Source organism: Myotis yumanensis, unplaced genomic scaffold (genome assembly GCF_028538775.1).
Source record: "Myotis yumanensis isolate MYYU_CA2020_CCGP unplaced genomic scaffold, mMyoYum1.0.hap1 SCAF_5, whole genome shotgun sequence".
Classification (NCBI taxonomy): Eukaryota; Metazoa; Chordata; class Mammalia; order Chiroptera; family Vespertilionidae; genus Myotis; species Myotis yumanensis.
Genome location: NW_027223756.1, coordinates 53,291,540 through 53,311,973, shown reverse-complemented (window position 1 = coordinate 53,311,973; position 20,434 = coordinate 53,291,540). Strand labels below are relative to the sequence as shown.

The following is a 20,434-nucleotide window of genomic DNA, read 5'->3' as shown; positions in this document are numbered from 1 at the left end:
GATGGGATTTTAAGCAACTAACATCAAGTCTGGGTGGACAGACATCTCTGCCTCGAAGCAGATCAGGGCACCCCCGGAAGAGATGTGTCAGGAATACCTGGACATTCCGGATAAACCAGGCCAAGCCTCTTATTCAGTGAGAGAGGAGTCCGCCACCCTCCTGGCCTCCCAGAGCACCCACACCTCCAGCAACTAAGAGCTTCCCAACATGCCGCCATCCAAGCATGGGAGCTGCCTGCAGAAAAGGCGGTCTTCCTTCTCATGGGAACTCTGTGGAGGTAGCTGAGAGCAATGCCGGAAGTTACTTAAAAGAGATTTTCTTCTGTGGCAGGGAACTTAACAGGATTACTTGTCAAGGACCTGCCCCTTCGCTTACAATAGAAGAAAACCTGTTTAGAGAGAACTACTTCATTGGGGGAAAAATGACCTGGAACATTTGAAATACCTTGACCTATGATGTAATGTCCTCCAAGGAGACTGAGCCAGCGATTCCTCACTGGCCATGAAGTCACCTATCACCTCGCTGAGTGTACGGGTAAGTAATAGCTCCAGATTGATTGACTGCAATGGATAACACCCGCAAGTCATAACCATCAGCAGAACCCAAGAAATCCAATTCTGCTGCACTGTCTTCTACCTGTCAGAGGCCACAGCTGTGTTTACACACGGCCTATACCTCCGCTTCTCGGCTGCTGTAGGTTTCCTCTGCCCATTGGCTCTCCGGTGGCTGGGGTCACAGTGTTTCTGTGCAACAGAGCTACCGGGTCCCAGATGTGATCACAAACATTTTGGACTCCACTTTTCATGACCTGAGATACGGCAAGTGTATGTTTTTGGAACAGAGCGTCACCATCCTGGATCAAAACCAGGCAGCCCACGCACTGCCTCCTTTTTAAGCCCTGAGCAGGGTTTTAATGGCCCCACAGCAACCTTGGGTTTATTAAAAGGGATCTTAATCAGCATTTACTCAGATCCAACTATACCTCACACTGTACAGCTGGTATGCAGAGATAATGGATTAAAAAAAGACCACTACACACTCAATGAAAACTACATTTACAAAAGCTAAGGAAAACAAAGAAAAATGCTATAAAGAGAAAATGGTGAGATTAATGCTGGGCAATTTCTAGAGGAGTTTTTGATGTTTAGAAAAAAGGAATATGGATCAGAAACCAAACATAGTTGCCTAAGAGACATTCAGTGATATGCAGAAAGAAATGAGATTTCCAAAAGAAAAGTTTTATTTAATAATACATCATAATTAAGATGGGATGTAAAATGTGTATTGATAACTATATCAATATCACTAAAATGTTCAGAGAAAAAGCCCCAGTTTCTATCACTAAGAACTTTACAATCTTTCTTGGCATGAGGGAAAGATTAGAGAGTGCTATGGACTGAATGTTTGTGTGCCCCCCCCGCCCCCCAAAAAAACCCAAAACTTCTAGATTGAAACCTTACCCCCTACCGTGAGATGATGAGGAGACAGGGCCTTTGGGGAGGTGATCAGGATTAGATGAGGTCATGAGAGTGGAACTCTCACGAGTGGGATTAGTGTCCTTTGAGTTGTGCAGCCAGCAGTCTGTGGAAGAGGGCTCTCACCAGAACCTGGCAACCCACCCTCCACAGCTGCGGGAAATAAATTTCTGTTGTTTACAAGCCACTCAATCAAAGTATTTTTGCTATAGCAGCCCAAATTGACTTAGATAGATAGGCAGGCAAAAAGAGATTTGATATGGATATATAGGTACACACACACACACACACACACACACACACACACGTAACTATCAAATAACACTAAAAGGTAAATATTAACTCACACTAGAAGGAATATTTTCCTATTGTCAAGTATCGGGTGTAGACAGATAAAGGTAGTATTTAGAACCTTCCTGTAGACAAGAGAGCTAGAGAAAGCTTCCTGAAGGTGAAAACAAAATCAGTCAGATTTGTCTTGAGCAAAGAAGGAAGGGAGACATTTCAGGCAGAGAAAATCAAAGTATGTGTGACGCACACGAGCGCCACTGGAGGATTAGGTTAGAAATGCACAGTTTCAGGCTCCCCCTTAAACCTAAGCATCACCCGGGGGTGGAGCCCAGCAGTGTGGGCTTAACAAGGCCTCAATGGGGTCCTGACATGAGCTCAAGTTCAAGACACGCCCATGACTTCATGATAAATCTGGATCGAAATATGCTTTCAAGTAAATCCTTTAGGAAATATACAAACAGACTGGTGGTTGCCTGGGGGTAGGGGGGCTGGGTGAAATAAGTGAAGGGATTGAGAAGTACAGATTAGTAGTTACACAATAGTCACAGGGATGTAAAGTACAGCATAGGGAATACAGTCAATAATATTATAATAACTATGTATGGTGCCTGGTGGGTACTGGAAATATCAGGGGGATCACTACGTAAAATATATGATTGTTTAGCACTATGCTGTACACCTGGAACTATTATAAAATAATATTGACTTTCAACTGTAATTTAAATAGAGATAGACAAGAAACACTCTATAAATTTAAGAGAAATATGGGTCTATTTTATCTAATGCACAGAAAAATTCAAGTTCTTGATTCCAGACTTCCTTCAACTTCTATTTTCCGCTCTTCCTTTTTGGCCTCTGTGTTGGAGTGCTTTCCATGACATTTTAAAATTGGTGTGAATGGGAAGCTGGGGAATTCACTCCTCATTTGATTTATGACCAAAAATATCAAGCTCTTCATGTTTCAGGCATGGACGTGCTGTGAATTGAGCACTGGCTATACTGTGGCTCCTGTCCCTTTTCTACAGAATCACGATGGAAGAAGGATGCCTGACTAAACTGTACTCCACGGACCGTGGCAAACGCTCACTGAAAGGAATAATTAAGAGACCTGGTTTTTGCTTTAAACACACATACATGCGCCCAGACCCGTTTGGCTTAGTGGATAGAGCGTCAGCCTGCGGACTGAAGGGTCCTAGGTTCGATTCCGGCCAACGGCATGTATCTTGGTTGTGGGCACATCCCCAGTAGTGGGTGTGCAAGAGGCAGCTGATCGATGTTTCTAACTCTCTATCCCTCTCCCTTCCTCTCTGTAAAAAAAATCAATTAAAAAAAATTCAAGAAAATAAACACACACACATGCAATGAATTCCACCCGGGAGTGCCCAGGAATACAGATTCCAGGTTCCTATGTACCCACTGTCACTGTTGCTGGGATTACTAAAGAGAAAAGAATATATTCATTCAGGAAAAAATGACAGTAAAAATGACAAGCATGTTTGAGTAACATGTAATTTAAATCCACAACACACAGTCTTCAGCATGCATAGATGATGATTTTGGAGGGGATTTCATCTGGAGACTGTGATTCCTATTTTGAGTTTCACTTTGCTTTTCGGTTAGATATTCAAAGTCTTCAGATGACCCCAAACTTTAGCATACCAAATTTCTCCAGTCCCTTTTAATACATAAGTTCCTAATGATTTCACGTGAATCCAGTAGTAACTATAAAAAGCCATGTAATGTGATACACACTTTCCAATTCCATTTAAAGTCCCAAGAATGCCCACATAGGGTTGAATGACATCATTATCTATGAGTTATTTTAAGCAACCTTTATTATTTATTAATTTATTTTTTTATCCTTACTCGAGGACATGTTCACTGATTCAAGAGAGAGATGAGAGACGGGGCGGTGGGGGGGGGGGGGGGGCGGGGGGGGACAATGATGTGAGAGAGAAACATCGAATGGCTGCCTCCCAACTGGAGACTGAACCTGAAACCTAGGTATGTGCCCTGACCAAGAATCCAACCAGAAACCTTCCGGTATATGGGATGATGCCCCAATTAGCTGAGCCACCCAGCCATGGCTAAAAGGTTTTTTTAGCTTTAAACACAGGATACCCAATACTCTCAGGCTGAATTATAAAATGAATTTTGGGTGCAATTTGATTGAATATTCAAGTAAGGAATGGAATTATTAGTGGAGTTCTGTTTTATCTTTCTGAGCATTTGTTTGAAACTTGATGCTCTTTTGATGACCCTCCACACCAGCAATCCTCATTCACTCCACAGCCCGGTAAGCACAGAAAGACAGACATTTATGTAGTCAAACCAGGTCCATGGAATTGTGTCTGTACTGGTGTTGGTTGTCCTAATATCCCTGAGCTGACCTGTACATGTCTGGCATGAAACCAAACTGAGAAGATAAAATCAAATATTCCATCCATCAACTGTCAATTATGCAGGGTACGATGGAGTAAATAGAGCAGAATGCTAGCTATAAAGCCCTCAAAAATCCACACAACTAAAATATCCTTCTACCGATAGCTTCAACAGTCTATCGATCACAATGCACACATTCTCGTGTCTGCAGAAGTTTGCATTACCAGTGGGAACGCATCCTGAGGAGGACAATAACAAAGTTCCTTAGTGCAACCCAAAACTGACATGAGCTGAACTTAAAACAGACGGGAAACAGCACCCATCCACCCCTTCCATACCCGGGACACAGACACTGCTCAGGAAAGGCCTTTTGTAGGGACCTTTCTCCCTTTGGCAGCCCCGCTGACTAGAGAACAAAGGTTCTCAGATCTAACAGCTTCAGTACCCACTGGCCATGAAAGCTTCTAAACAAGTCGCACCAAAAGGTCAAAGAGGGGAAAAAGGGGGCATATGTAATACTTTCAATAATAAAGATTATTTTTTAAAAAAAGTCACAGCAAAGAAGCACAGTGAAACTTACGCAGCGGATGCCCAGTCCCCGTCAGCGACAAGGTGGTTTTTGTCTGGTCCCAGAAGCCCCTGGACAGAGGCAGTCGTGGGAGATGGGGAGGGAAGTGAGTCCAGACTGCTGGTGGGGGTGTCCTCCTTCGAAGGGTTAGGGCTGTCACCTGTGCAGGAGAAAAAAAGAAGGCATCAACTTTCAAACGAATACTCGGGGGAGAAAAAAAAACCAACTCCACTAATAATTATACCACATCACCTGATTAGTCAATCAAATTATATCCAAAATTACATTTACAAAGCAGCTTGAGAGTACTGGGTGTCCTGACTTTAAAGATTTTGTTGTCTGTTTTTTCAATCAAAGATGCTTAAAATGCGTCATAGATATAACACAGTGAGGAGTGTTTTCCCCAGGAGAAAACACAATGATCAAAATCAGATCAAATGGAAGATGAAAGCCTCAACAGCGGCCACAATGACTTCCTAATCTCTGAGGAGCACTGTTACAAATTACAAGGGTAACCTCAACAAGTCAGGGCAGCACACTGGCCCCACAAGGTCCAACCTCTCACTTCCTAGTCACCTGATAGTTCTTTCTAAATATATGTTTTTATTGATTTTTTTAGAGTTAGGAAGGGAGAAAGAAGCACAGATGTGAGAGAGAAACAGCAATTGGTTGCCTCCAGTTTACACCCCAACCAGGAACCAAACCGGCAACTTGGGCACATACCCTGACCGGGAATTGAACCGGCAACCTTTTGGTGCACAGGTCATCTCTCAACTGAGCCACACTGGCCAGGGCACCTGATGGTTCTTTAAGTCATTGCCAGTCACCACGTAGCACTTAATAAATTAAAAAATTCTAAAGGGACCTTGTCTTCTGAGCTGGATTACAATTTAATAGCCCAACTTATTAAAATCCCAGACACAGAGAAATTCCATTTCCCTGTGAACATTAGGGAGGATGTGATGCAAGAATCGAGCCCAGGCAGTGACTCCAGAAGATGACATCAAACCAAAACTAACGGGCATTTCAAAAATGGGTTGCATGATTCATTCACTCACAGAGGACCATTTTATGGAATACGGTTAGCATCATTTGTACACATTACGGTAGAAAATACGGACGGTGAAAAAGAGAGGCCCCCAAGAGCAGTGGTTTCCCTCAACTGGTCTTCTTGCTGTCATAGTATCCCCGCAACTACAGACACACCTGAACAGCACCCATCAGGGCTTGAAAACCCCTCAGCCAGACTGACACTCCCCTAAATATTAACTATTCCACTGCCTCATAGAGGCAGCAACGTTCTATTAAGATGGCCCTGGTTTGGCATTTGTTTCATAGGTGATGGGTCTCAATAGCTGGCCAACAAAGTGCACCATGGAAGCAGATAAGACATAAGGTGGAAGCCCACACTATCAGGCACAAAGAACTTCTAGCCAATCAAACCTTACATTTCTCCTCAGCCCGAAATCCTCCTAACAGAGCATGCAGGAATGCCAGGAGCAGCAAGGAACTTGCTCTCAGAAAGCCATCTCAGACGGCTTTCACATCTACGAACAGGAAAGCACATGGGAAATGCTGGGCTCTGATTAAGCTAGATCCCAAGATGCTAATCTTGAAAATTGACTGTCTGAAATCATTCTTATTTAACAATGACCCAGCTTGCAACTAAGGCTAAGGGAGAGAACCTTAGAAATGGAAACCTAGAAAAGCTGAATTCGGGGAAGTAGATGATGAAGAGACATCGAGCTCATTTGCAGAAAAGAGCTGGGTGGGCTTGAGCTATCCAGGCACCAGGGAAGAAGTAGCCTGTGTTTCCTAGTGGGCTGTATCCCAGAACAAAAATAAATCAAAAGGAAGTCATAGTGGCCTATCATTGGGTTTAAACTTGGCCCTTCTGCGTGGGGCTGAATGACTCTAATTAGCTAAACACATTTGTAGTGGGGAGCTTTAGAGATGATGGTAAAGGATGAAAGGAGGGATTCTTTATGGGGACAGTTATGGGAAGATACCTGGACGATCCTGTGCAGAAGGCTCTGGGAAGGGAGAGTTTTCTGAGCCTTTTCTTTCATGAGTGTGCTGTCGGGGAAGGTGCGAGATGTGGTGGGGCATGAGATGACCTGATGTCTGTGATCAGGTCTTCTCCCTGGTCTGCGTCGCCCCGTAAAGCCTCACTCTGTCCCCATTCACAAATGTGCAACATAGTCTACGGCATGATTCCTCATTGAGTGAAGTCACCTTTCTACGGCCCTTCACTACAAAAGTGTTTAGCTAATCAGAATCATTCAGCCCCACACAGAGGGGCCAAGTTCAAGATAAAAGAACTGAAACCCAATGTAGACACTATGACTTCCTTTTGACTTATTTTTGTTCTGGGACACTCCCCCCAACCCCCCGAAACACAGGCTACTTCTTCCCTCATGCCTGAATAGCTCAAGTCCACCTCGCTCTTCTCTGCAAATGAGCCCACGAATAAGGGCTTTGACTGTCAGGCCGCTCCCCGGTGTTCCTCAGTCATCATGAGTAAGGGCTGTCTTCAAAATTAAGAACATTTCAAACAGAAGCCCAGCATGGGGCCTGAAGTAAACTCCTGAACATTTACCTGCACAACAGCTCCCACTTCAGGGCCTGGCTAGAAGTAGCAAAATCGGTTCAGCTCTGAAGCAGACAGGATAACCTTAACATGCGTCAGACGCACACAGCTTGCTGGCTCCGGAGGCTGGATGCCAGCCCTCAGCTCTCTGGGCCCCATTCCCTGACTGCAGGGCATGACAGAGCAAAAGCAGCAAACAAGGGCCTGGGACCAGCTTACTCCCTGATTCACTCCCACAGGGAGAAACCTGTCAATGAGAAGCAACTGCGGGGAACTGGAGAGCCAGGGTCTAATGTTACTTTCAAAAGACACCTGAACTGTGTTTACAACCAGATACCCCAGCTCATCCACACTGCCTCCAACCCTCTCCCCAAGCCAACTGACACAGCATAAATTGTCATTCAACATATTGCATCCCATCCTATTAGAATTTCTGTCTTCCTTCCTGCCATACAGTGGCGATCTGAACCCTCAGGTGAAAACAATACTGGTAGAAGGGAATATGTTTACTCAAACTGATACCTCACCCTACTTTCCATGGGCAACAAAGGGCACAAAATTCCTTTCGCCTTCACTATTCAGGAATAAGCTTATTTACCTGAGAATCGTGGGACTCAAGGGAACACCCACACCAAGCACATCAACAGTAAATACCCATGCGCATGTCTGAAATTTTAGTTCCCCAAAACCAAATCACTACTTTTTACCTTGTATGAAAAGAATACGATTTAAAAAACAAATTCTATGTTCAATGATTTCTGGAATGAAGGTTTTAACTGCTAGGAAACTAACGTGTACTTGAGAATTAAAGTCAGATACTTTCATCACTTTTCACATTTCACTTGAGTGTCACACAACTTCTTAGGTGTTGCACTTTAACAGGCTTCTACGGACAGAGTAGTCACCTGTGAGCAGCAAAGTTGTTCCAAGTAAGTGAACACAAATGGTGCTTATCGGCTTTCCTTATGAACAGACTCCAAGGTAAGAAACTCACTAGCAGCAGAACTACCACTGTCTAGAAGAGAAAATAACCCTCATAACATCCAGCTTAATTCCTACCATCTCCACCAAGCGCCTGCACACCACCTTTCCTGCCTCTTCTCTCCTTTCTTACAACTGTAAGTAGAAATCAAGTTCGCATCTCACTGTCATCTAATAGATTCCTGACCTGGTTTTAAATCCCCATTTCTATTTTGCATTTTTTGAGGATGGAGACCATGTCTCAATCTTGGTAATCCTTGAAGAACACACTGCAGAACCAAACAAATCACGAGTCTTCATAAAATACCGACAGTGGACTTACGTTCACGCAAAATATCATGAACACAGAAAGCCAATGCCTGTAGAAATTAAGAAGTGAAAATTATCTACAAACCTCAAAGTAATGTTACAAAATCTGCACCCAGCTGCCAATTATCATCCTCTCCCCGTTCAAGCCACACACATTTCTAACTTTCTATATTCAACCAACAAGCATTTACGGAGCTTCTACTTGTGTACAAGGCATACCACAGGTGCTGAGTTAAAAAGGTGAAGAATCAGTCCCTAACCAAAGATGCTCATAGCTTAGTGCAGAAGACAATCAGAAAAAGACAAACAAGCAGAAGGTGGTATACTAGTATGTGGTAAGATGATTGTATCAAGCAGCTTTGAGATCCAAAGAATGGAATTTCCAAACCTGCCCAAGATGGAAGTGAAAGACATGGGGGTCAGGCAATGGGAATAGGAAGAAATTGTCACTAACCTTTTGAGGAAAAAAAAAAAACCCTCATAAAGATAAACAACCCAATCAAAAAATGGGCAATGAACCTAAATAGATACTTTTCAAAAGAGGACATAAGGAAGGCCAAGAAACATTTGAAAACATGCTCAAAGTCCCTAATCATCGAGAGATGCAAATCAAAACCACAATAAGATACCATCTCACACCTGTCAGAATGGCTGTCATGAACAAATCAACAAATGACAAGTGCTGATAAGGATGCGGAGAAAAAGGAACCCTCATGCACTGCTGGTAGGAATGCAGACCTGTGCAGCCACTGTGGAGAACAGTATGGAGTTTCCTCAAAAAACTAAAAATGGAACTCCCATTTGACCCAGTGATCCCATTTCTAGGAATATATCCCAAGAAACCAGAAACACCAATCAGAAAGGATATATGGACCCCTATGTTCATAGCAGCACAATTTATAATAGCTAAGACTGGGAAACAGCCTAAGTGCCCATCAGCAGATGAGTGGATTAAAAACCTGTGGTACATCTACACAATGGACTACTATGCTGCTGTAGAAAGAAAGGAATTCCTACCATTTGCAACAGCATGGATGGACCTGGAGAGCATTATGCTAAGCAAAATAAGTCCGTCAGAGAAAGATAAATATCACATGATCTCACTCATTTGTGGAATATAATGAACAACATAAACTGATGAACAAAAACAGATCCAGAGACAGAGAAGCATCGATCAGACCGTGAAACTTCAGAGGGAAGGGAGGGGAAGGTGGGGGTAAGGGGGAGAGAGCAACCAAAGGACCTGTATGCATGCATATAAGCCTAACCAATGGACACAGACACCAGGGGGGTGAGGACATGAGCAGGGGGCAGGGGGAGAATGGGAGGATAAGGACACATATGTAAAACCTTAATCAATAAAGAAAGAGAAAAAAAGAATGCTTACAAATAAATGCTAAAAAAAAAAAAAAAAAAACCTCATAGAGAAAATATCAAGACTGGAAGCACAGAAATAAGCAGGTGGCAGTTTTCAGAGCTACAAGTAGTTGGATTTGTCTAGAGCAGTGGTCGGCAAACTCATTAGTCAACAGAGTCAAATATCAACAGTACAACGATTGAAATTTCTTTTGAGAGCCAAATTTTTTAAACTTAAACTATATAGGTAGGTACATTGTTATTAACTTAATTAGGGTACTCCTAAGGCTTAGGAAGAGCCACACTCAAGGGGCCAAAGAGCCGCATGTGGCTTGCGAGCCGCAGTTTGCCGACCACGGGTCTAGAGAATAGGGTCAATAGCCAGAGGATGAAGGAGGGTGAAGTTCTGAATAGACCAAGGTATTTGAATTTGTTCTACAGGCATTGGGAGGTTATTGCTGAGATAAAGTGAAGAAGTGATATGTTCCAGAGAATGGATTCAAGAGTGATTCAGGTACTGCAGTCATTAGAATTTTCTGAGTAAAGGTGAAGGGGGAAGGGGGAACCTAAGATGACCTTCAAATTCTTGACTTAGGGAATAAAAAGACTTGGTTCTGAACCAAAGCACCTAGGTGAACCTGGAGGAGGCAGAAGGGGTGGAAGGGAGGTAGAAAGAAGGAAGGAGAGGAGGAGGCTCCAACTCATCAGACCCATGTTTACACACACAAAACCCTCCTTCAGGATGAGCCATGATTCTAAGAGCACAGACAAAACTAACACAGTCAGCAAATGCAACAACAACAAAAACACTCAGAGATTTAGAGCTTTGTACTATGTAGAACAGAAGTGGAACTGCCAACATCCAGGGACCAGAAGAAATAAATTGAAAGAAATATTAAAGACATAATGACCAATTCATCAAAATTAAAGAAACTTCAAAGACCTCAATCCAAAGGACTCAGAGTGCCAAACAGGGGAATAATAATAATAAAAAAAATCCTGTTTTAAGATACATTATTGCAAAATTTAAGAATCCTATCCTATATAATAAAAGGGTAATATGCAAATTGACCCTAACAGCGGAACTACTGGGAATGACCCGTCGCTATGACACACACTGACCACTAGGGGGCAGATGCTCAACACAGGAGCCCCCCCCCCCCCCCCCCCCCCCCCCGCCGTGGACAGTGCGCTTCCACAGGGGGAGCGCCACTCATCCAGGAGCCAGCTCATAGCTGGCCAGTGCAGAGGCAGTGGCGGGAGCCTCTCCCACCTCCACGGCAGTGCTAAGGATGTCCAACTAATGGCTTAGGACTGCTCCATGGGGTCCCGGACTGTGAGAGGGTACAGGCCGGGTTAAGGGACTCCCCCGACAAGTGCACAAATTTTTGTGTACCAGGCCTCTAGTATCAATTTAAAAAAGAAAACCTGAAAGAGCAGATCACATTAAAAAAAAAAAAAAAAAACAGACTGACAACAGAGTTCTTAATAGCATCAATGAATGCACAATGTTGAAATAATATACTTAACGTATCAAAGAATTTTGAACATAGAATTATATATTCAATCTCACATTCAGATGTGAGGCCATAAAAAATTATTACACATAAAATACCCAGGTTTGCACACAAATAACTATATTGATAACACACAAAGAAAAGTAATATGAAATGTTCAACAAACTTGATAATGTCTATTGTTGTCTTTTTTAAAAAACTCTAGGGCAAAAGAAAAGGTAAAAACACAACCAAAATTATCCCAAACCCAAATTCTGGAAAATTTCAACATGATGGGGTGGACAGCCCAGGGAGAGATGACAGTGGAGAGAGAAATATAAATTATTTAGTTTAAGAAATCAACAGGTAAATGAGATTATAATTCCCCAAATAAGGGAAAACTTAGAAACAAAACAGAACATATGTCATTGGAAATAGCAGAATAACATTTTCTTTTTTGAAGAGAAAGCAGGAAAGAAAAAATCATGTTTCAAAATTCATTAAATAAACATAAAATGACAGAAATCCTAACATAATAGTAATTGCAATATATATAAATGGATTTAACTCACCAATTAAAAAAGCAGTGACTCTCCAAATGTATATTTTAAATCCAACAATATGTTACTACAAGAAACATGCTTAAAACAAAACAAAGATAGATCAAAAAATAAAAGATAGAAATACCAGGCAAATGTGAACCAAAGAAAGATAATAATCTTAATAATCTGCATGAGAGACAAAGAGTCATTTTATATTGATAAAAAGACAAGATGATCAAACAAGAAAAAAAGCACCTAAATGATGCAGCCTCAAGGAACAAATAGAACTATGAGGAGAAACAGAAAATTCAACAATTGTAATTGGAAATTTTAACACACTCCTCTCAGATACTGCTATCAGCTAGGAAAAAAATACAAGGTCTCTGTAATAAAAAATACAAAGCTGATCCACTTTTCACACATACCACATACCTAACACATCAAATATTTATGAAGGAAGACTAAAGTCTTAAAGAATTCCAAAGAATAAATATCATGCATACCAGACAAAACATTCTCATGCCAAAATTGCAAAGTATTTAAAACCTAAATACTTAGATGTTACATTTTCCATATGCTGATTAAGTGTGGTTAAAAAGAGAATCACAATAAAAATTAAGAAAAAATTTATAACTCAGGACAATAAAAACATTTCTATCAAAATTGTGAAACACAGCAAAACAATACCAGAGAATTTTATAGCTTGAAAAGAAAACAGAAAAGGTTCAGAATATTTTTATGCCGCATTTAAATAGGCAAAGTTCCTACATAATAATAATCAAAGAAGAGTCACCATGACTGTTTAAGTACTGAAATTAAATTCAGTCACGGTGAATTCTCAATAAAATTTCCTAAAATATATTTGATGTCTTTTTATTTTAGTTTATTTATTCAACAGGGATTACTTGAATACTATAAATAATTATACACAGGCTATTCCATAAAGTATAAAGCTAATACTCATAACTATTATTTTTACTAGAGGCCCAATGCACGAACTTCTGCAAGGAGCTTGGCCCTCGCAGCCCCAGCTTCATCCGAAGTTCATCCAGAAGGTCATCCAGATGGTAGTTCTGCTGTTCGGTCTAATTAGCATATTAGCTCTTTATTATATAGGATTATCTGCTGGTATGTAAGACTTTCTCCCACATCACAGTGGACATTGATGAGAAAATGTGGTTTAATGTATAAAAACTCACCCTAAGTACAGAGTAATAAATCACAAAACTAAACATAATTTACTTTACTTTTGAGAGTAGCTTCAACTAAAATCAGGTGGGCTTTGCCCAGCTGGCGTGGCTTAGTGGTTGAGCATTGACCTATGAACCAGGAGGTCATGGTTTGATTCCCGATAAGGGCACATGCCTGGGTTGTGGGTTCGATCCCCAGTGTGGGACATGCAGGAGACAGCTGATTCTCTCTCATCACTGATGTTTCTATCTCCCTCTCCCTCTCCATTCCTCTCTGAAATCAATACAAATATATTAAATAAACAAATAAATAAATGGATAAATAAATAAAATTTAAAAATCAGATGAGCTCTTGGCAGCAGGGGGTGTTCAATGCTGCTCTAACTTCGCCCCATGCCCCTCTCCCCTTGTGCCTGGACTCATGCTCCTGTCATTCTGTGCTTTCCATCTTTTAAATGGGGCTGACCAATAATCAGCAAGGATGTCTTGCTTAGAGTAGTTCAACTTCTCCTTTGCCCAAATGGTGTGCCTGCTCTGATGATGCTCTCTCTACCGGAGGGAAGGATATCCTTAAAGACAAGCATTCTCTGGGTAAAAGTCGAAGTAGCATAGAGACTAACAGATCTGGGAATGAAGCAGAAAGGAAGAGGTTTAAAACTGGGAGAAAATTATGAAATGCTGCAGTAGGAGCAGAGTTTTATTTGTTTGTTTTGCTAGCTTATATAAGCCTATTCAAAACATAACCTCTGAACTAAGCAGGAAACATTCATGCTGCCCTAGTTTCCACCACCATGTGGCAGATGTTATGACATCAATAAAATCTCCTTCAAACCATAGTGGTCTTTCCTCCAAATGCTACCTAGGACATAGGGTGTACTAAAAAGGAGAGGGGTGTCTGGGATCAAGAACAATACTCCAAAATTCATGTCATAGATACTCTGACTTACTTTGCTATAATAAAGTCTGAGTGGCTATATTTTACCATGTCAAAACTGGTTCCTGATGCTGCACTGACAAGTGTAAATTAGAATGAGCCAACACTCATTTCTCCTCCCCTCACCTCAAAATGCTGTTGAACTTGACATTGTAAATAAAACTGAATGCTGAACAGCCAATGTGGAAGTGATCTGTAAAAATAAAGCTAACTCTATCTAGAAGCTGGTGAGAAGCTCCAGATATATGAAACAGTAGCAAGAAAACATGTCTCCACCCATTTCCTTTTTTTCTTGTTTTTTTGTTAATCCTTACCCGAGGATATTTTTCCATTGTTTTGTTTTTGTTTTTTTAGAGAGAGTGGAAGGGAGGAGGATAGACAGAGACACATTGATGTGAGGAAGACACATTGATTGGTTGCCTCCTGCACCCCCGACTAGAATCAAACCCGGGACCCTTCAGTCTGCAGGCCTGCACTGTATCCACTGAGCAAACCAGCTAGGACTCTGCTGATTTTCATAAAGTCAACATGATAGATAGGATGGGACCAAAAATGGAATCTGAAGGCTGATGGAGATCAAAGGCTATAGCTATTCATTCTTCAATGATCAGTGCATGGGAAGAGTAGCATGCATGAAGTAAGGCTGTTCCCCGGAATCTACACTAATAAAAGAGAAACATGGTAATTGGCTAATCAGTGAGTATATGCAAATTAACTGTCAGCCAAGATGGCGGCCGGCAGCCAGGCACTGAAGCGAGCATGAGGCTTGCTTGCTGCGGACTCCAACATTCCCCGCCTCACTTGCCGGCCTCTCAGATGCAAGTCTAAGCAACTATGTACTATGTTGCAAATAAGAAGCTAAACAAAAGCCCAGAAACCAGCCTGACGGAAACCCAGCCGGACCGAAACATTGTATCAATGTTTTCAGCAGCGAGGCCTCAGAACTAAAGCCGGCCCAGAATAAAAAATAAATAAATAAAAGAAAACAAGGAGCGGTTGGAAGCTTCAGTCACTCGCTTCCGGAAAACAGCCCTCAGCCCCTCACCCAGACTGGCCAGGCACCCCAGTGGGGACCCCCACCCTGATCCAGGACACCCTTCTGGGCAAACCAGCCAGCCCCTACCCATGCACCAGGCCTCTATCCTATATAGTAAAAGGGTAATATGCCTCCCGGCACCGGGATCAGCGTGACAGGGGGCAGCACCCAAACCCCCTGATTGCCCTGCAGCTCTGTGTGTGACAGGGGGCGGGGCCACAACCTCCCTATCCGCCCTGCTCTGTTCGTGAGAGGGGAAGGCACCCCAACCCCCTGATCAGCCCTGCTCTGTGCCTGATAGGGGGGAGCTCCCCAACCCCATGATTGGCCCTGCTCTGTGTGTGACAGGGTGTGGTGCCCCAACGCCCCCCCCCCCCCACGGGCCCTGATCTGTGCCTGATAGGGGGGAGCTCCCCAAACCCCTGATTGCCCTGCGGCTCTGTGTTTGACAGGGTGCAGCACACCAACCCCCTGATCGGCCCTGCTCTGTGGGTGATAGAGGGTGGCACCCCAACCCCCTCCACGGGCCTTGCTCTGTGTGTGACAGGGTAGAGCCATAACCTCCCCATTGGCCCTGCCCTGAGTGTAACAGGGTGCAGCGCCCCAACCCCCTGATCCGCCCTGCTCTGTGTGTGACAAGGGGGCGGTGCCCCAACTCCCCTATCGGCCCTACTCTGTGAGTGACAGGGGGGAGCTCCTCAACCCCCTGATCGGCCCTGCTCTGTGCGTGACAGCGGGGAGCTCCCCAACCCCCTGATCGACCCTGCTCTGTGTGTGACAGGGTACGGAGCCCCAACCCCCCAGATGGGCCCTGCTCTGTGAGTGACAGGGGGCAGCACCCCAACCCCCTGATCAGCCCTGCTCTGTGAGTGACAGGGTACGGAGTCCCAACCCCCCTGATGGGCCCTGCTCTGTGTGTGATAGGGGGCAGCGCCCCAACCCCCTGATCGGCCCTGCTCTGTGCGTGACAGGGGGTGGCGCCGCAACCTCCCCATTGACCCTGCCTTGAGTGTGACAGGGGGCGGTGCCCCAACCCCCCCAATTGGCCCTACCCTGAGCGTGACTGAGGGTGGCATGGCAATATTCCAATCCGCCCTGCTCTGTGCATGACGGGGCGGCGCCCTAACTCCCCAATCGGCCCTGCTCTGAGCCTGACCAGGGGCTGCACTTAGGGATTGGGCCTGCCCTCTGCCACCCGGGAGCAGGCCTAAGCCAGCAGGTCGTTATCTCCCGAGGGATCCCAGACTGCGAGAGGGCACAGGCCGGGCTGGGGGACCTCCCTCCCCCTGCCCCCCGAGTGCACAAATTTTTGTGCACCAGGCCTCTAGTATGGTTAATAAAGGTCAAATTGGATTGCCTAAGTCATGAGAACTAAAACATCATAGAACTGTCAGACCAGATCAGAACAACAACTCATCTTTTAACAAGGAATTCCACTTTTACCAAGGACACCCAAGGAGACACTAGTTGTACCTGGCCTCGCCCTTCTAACCCAAGTCTGCCTGCTTTCCTATTACAGGTGAAACTGTTGTGGACAGTGAAACATCCAAGCGTTCCACCTCTGATAAAGGAGCTTGGCTTCCAGAGCAGCTTGCCACTCACTACTGCTCCAAAGGGAGGATCACAGTTGCATCTGGTATGTTGTTTTGCATCTTGTCCTTGGCACAGGCATCCCATAATTATTGACTTACAGACGGGGGTGGCCAGATGCCAACTTTCCTGCAAGGTTGAGGAAAAGGGGGAATGGCCACACCCAAGCCCCACAGAAGACAGCCTGCCTTGCCTAGCTGGATTATCTCGGAGGGCTGCGTCCAAGTAGGCCGCTCCTTGGATACGGAAGAAAGGTGAACAGACTTGTTTCTTCATAGCCTACTCTCGTGCTTGGCTGGGCCAGAACCTCGTGGAGTTCATGACCTTCTCTGACTGAAGCTGTGATGTGCATGCAGAATGGCTGGTGCACAGCAGAGCAGCCTCTGAGCAGCAGGCCTGACAAAAGGCATGACCAGATCCAAAGCCCAAGGGACACCCAACCAGCCAAAGAAAATCTAGCACTCCCTTCACATCTCTCTATATGCAGTCGACTTGAACTCAAATGGCCAGATAATGGCAATACTTGCTTTAAGAGGCACTATCACCCTGGCGGGTGTGCTCAATGGTTAGGGCATCGGCCCACATACCGAAAGGTCCAGATTTTATTCCCTGTCAAGGGCACCTGGGTTTCAGGTTTGCTCCCCAAACCTGGTCGGGGCACGTGTGGGACACAACCAATTGATATGGCTCTCTCACATCGATGTCTCGATTTCTCCATGTCTCGATCTCTCCCTCCCTCCCTCCCTTCGTCCCTCTCTCCCTGGCCCTTCCTCCCTCCATTCCACTCTCTCTGAAAAAGCAATGGAAAAAATATCCTCAGGTGAGGATTAACACACACAAAAAAAGAAGAAGCACTATCCATGGTGGCATTAAACAGATGGTGGTATTAAACAGGTAAGATCTATAGAAGAAGAAAAAAAGTCCTAAGTAAGATAAAAATTAAAGTTGATATATTTTTAGGCCAAAAGTCTATTCTTATTCTTCTCAAAACATAGCCCAGAAGATTTACATCATAGTATATTGTACATTAGTTTCCCTAAAATGAAGAAGTATACACGGAAGGGAAAGAGGGAAGAGGGGGGAGGGGAGAGAAGAGAAGTTAGTTCCTGCCTTAAACTAATTAGAATAATAAAGACAGGTTAGGGAACTCAAAGTTTGACTTTAAAAGTGAGCTTTTGAATTGCTAATGTAATTGGGTACCTCTCTTTAAAGGGCAAAGCCAACACTACCACTCAAAGGGAATTCTTTACTTCCATAGAACAGTAGGTGGTAAATGATGACTGTTAAAAAAACAAAACAGTCTAGATTCTTTGATCAGAAAATCATCCCTAAGTTTTACATTAGGGAAAGGGGCAGGGGGTACGAGAAATTATCCTGCCAACTGCCCATTAAGGAAAGAAAGCTAATTGTGTTTCTCAGCAGTGGGAGGTGCATGAGAGACAGGTTATAATTGCTGAGTGGAAGGAAAGGTTCCTAAAGTCCCACTTAGCCCCATTCTTAGTTCCACTGCAAGTTAAAGCTATGTCGTGCTGGGTGGGGGGCAAGATGTCCCAGTTCCTCTCATTCCATTTTGCCCTCGTCAAACAAGACAATCATAAGGAAACTAAGTAACAGGCAGATCCATGACAGGCAGTGGCTAGATGAGACTAATTGAATCAGATAATACAATTTCTCCAGCTGAAATCACAACTACAAAAGGGAAATGTGACTCTCCGTGGAACCTCTCACCTCAATCGCAAAAGCACGAAAACAAAACTACATATAGATACGTATCCCGCTCCCCCCAAAATAAAACTGAATAAGAGAAAAGGCAACTCCTGAACTAGAAATTAACATGTCTCATTAAGACATGAAAAGATGTAATGATATTGCCATAAAATGATACTGGAGATTTTATTTTCTATTGTCCAAAGGTTTAAAAAATTAAGCACAATGCTAGCCCCCAAAAGCTATTGCTGCGGTTCTCAACCTGTGGGTCGAACAACCCTTTCACAGGGGTCCCCTAAGACCATCGGAAAACACATATAAAATTACATATTGTTTTTGTGATTAATCACTATGCTTTAATTATGTTCAATTTGTAACAATGAAATTGGGGTTCACCACAACATGAGGAACTGTATTAAAGGGTCGCGGCATTAGGAAGGTTGAGAACCACTGAGCTATTGGATAGCTAAGATATGACAAAAGTGTACTCTAGAAAGAGCTGAGAAGGGAATCAGCTGCATTATAATCACATGGCATAAAAACAGATTCTGTCAGAACCTCAGAGCAGCAGCTAACAGGCATTAAGTTACAACTCCAAGAACCATCTCTACTTCTTGGGAAGGTTGACTGAAGTCGGTAGCAATTCAATTATAAGATGAATATGACAGGTTCGGTTGCAATGTCAACAGAAGTCAAAGCAAACTGCTCTCCTCTATAAAGCAGAGAGCATTTTTATATCGTAATCCCAGACCAGAGGCATTATTTACAGACTGAGACTTCTGCCCACATAAAGAAACAAAAAATATAACAACCATGTACTATTATGCTAAGGAAACAAAAAGTTAATCAGATACCATCTTCCATAAACTTCTAAGGGAGGCTGACACTGTGACAGCCCAGGAAATTTAGGACAAGTGCTGGGAACAGACTCCAGCCCAGGGAGACGATGAAGGCTACTGGACTGCTAGCCATTTACCTATCCTCCTCCCCACTATTCTTCTCACATAAGAATGTTAATTACTGCCCGGCCAGTGTGGCTCAGTGGCTGAACATTGACCTATGAACCAGGAGATCATGGATGATTCCTGGTCAGGGCACATGCCTGGGTTGCAGTCTCAATCCTCAGTGTGGGGCGTGCAAGAGGCAGTCGATCAATGATTCTCTCTCATCATTGATGTTTCTCTCTCTCTCTCCCTCTCCCTTCCTCTCTGAAAGCAAGAAAAATACATTTTAAGAAAAGAATGTTAAATACTATCAATTTGCAGATTAAGACACTAGTGACCAATGAACCTATTTATTCCACTGGACAGAAACCAAAAGACTCAGTTTCATTTTCTATGAAAGTGTATGTTTAAGCCCTCTGCTTCATACATCAGGCCCTCAGGAAAATAGAACCTAAAATTCTGGAGGATTTACTACCTGGATGGTGTATAGCCATTAACACATTTGTTCTTGGCAAAAAAACACATAAAATTTTATTGCCCCAAACTCATGAGGCGTAGAGGAGAATTTGTCGAGATCATAAAAGACAGCAAGAAGTGACAGAGATTTAAATCCAGGTTAGTCTGAATCCAAACTTAACCACAAATAATTCTACCATTCAATAAAATTCTTCGCTGCCTAAGTACTTCCAGTGATAGAGGTTCCCCAAAATGCTAGGACAATGTGATTCTGAGAGAGCAGCCCAGGTAGAAGGTGAAAGACATATTGCTCAAACCAGAAATCACTAAGCAGCAAGAGCTACCCTTTCTCAACGTGGTGCCAATAGAGTCTTTTCATGTCAACTCATGCAAGAGGGACTCCATACCCTTCTTACTAGGGCTCTGCTTTAATTCGTTCCACTTGGAATTGGCCACGCTGAGATAACATCTTCTTCAAGATTTCTGCTCATCTTCCTGGCTACCAAAGAGAACGTTTCAAATCAGTCACTCTTGACAGCCTTTAAAAATTCTATTTCGTTCAGGATAAACAATACTTCGGTTGGTT

The 20,434-nt window shown here is 43.5% G+C and overlaps 1 protein-coding gene across 2 annotated transcripts in view; it reads right to left on the bottom strand.

The window, feature by feature from the left end:
• The window catches only part of ARHGAP10 (Rho GTPase activating protein 10), a 256,918-nt gene that overhangs the window by 16,934 nt on the left and 219,550 nt on the right, over positions 1–20,434 (bottom strand). For both annotated transcript variants that reach the window (XM_070415283.1, XM_070415284.1), the window contains one exon: positions 4,730–4,877. In XM_070415283.1, the coding sequence (XP_070271384.1) occupies positions 4,730–4,877 (148 nt within the window). The remainder of the gene's footprint in view (positions 1–4,729; positions 4,878–20,434) is intronic.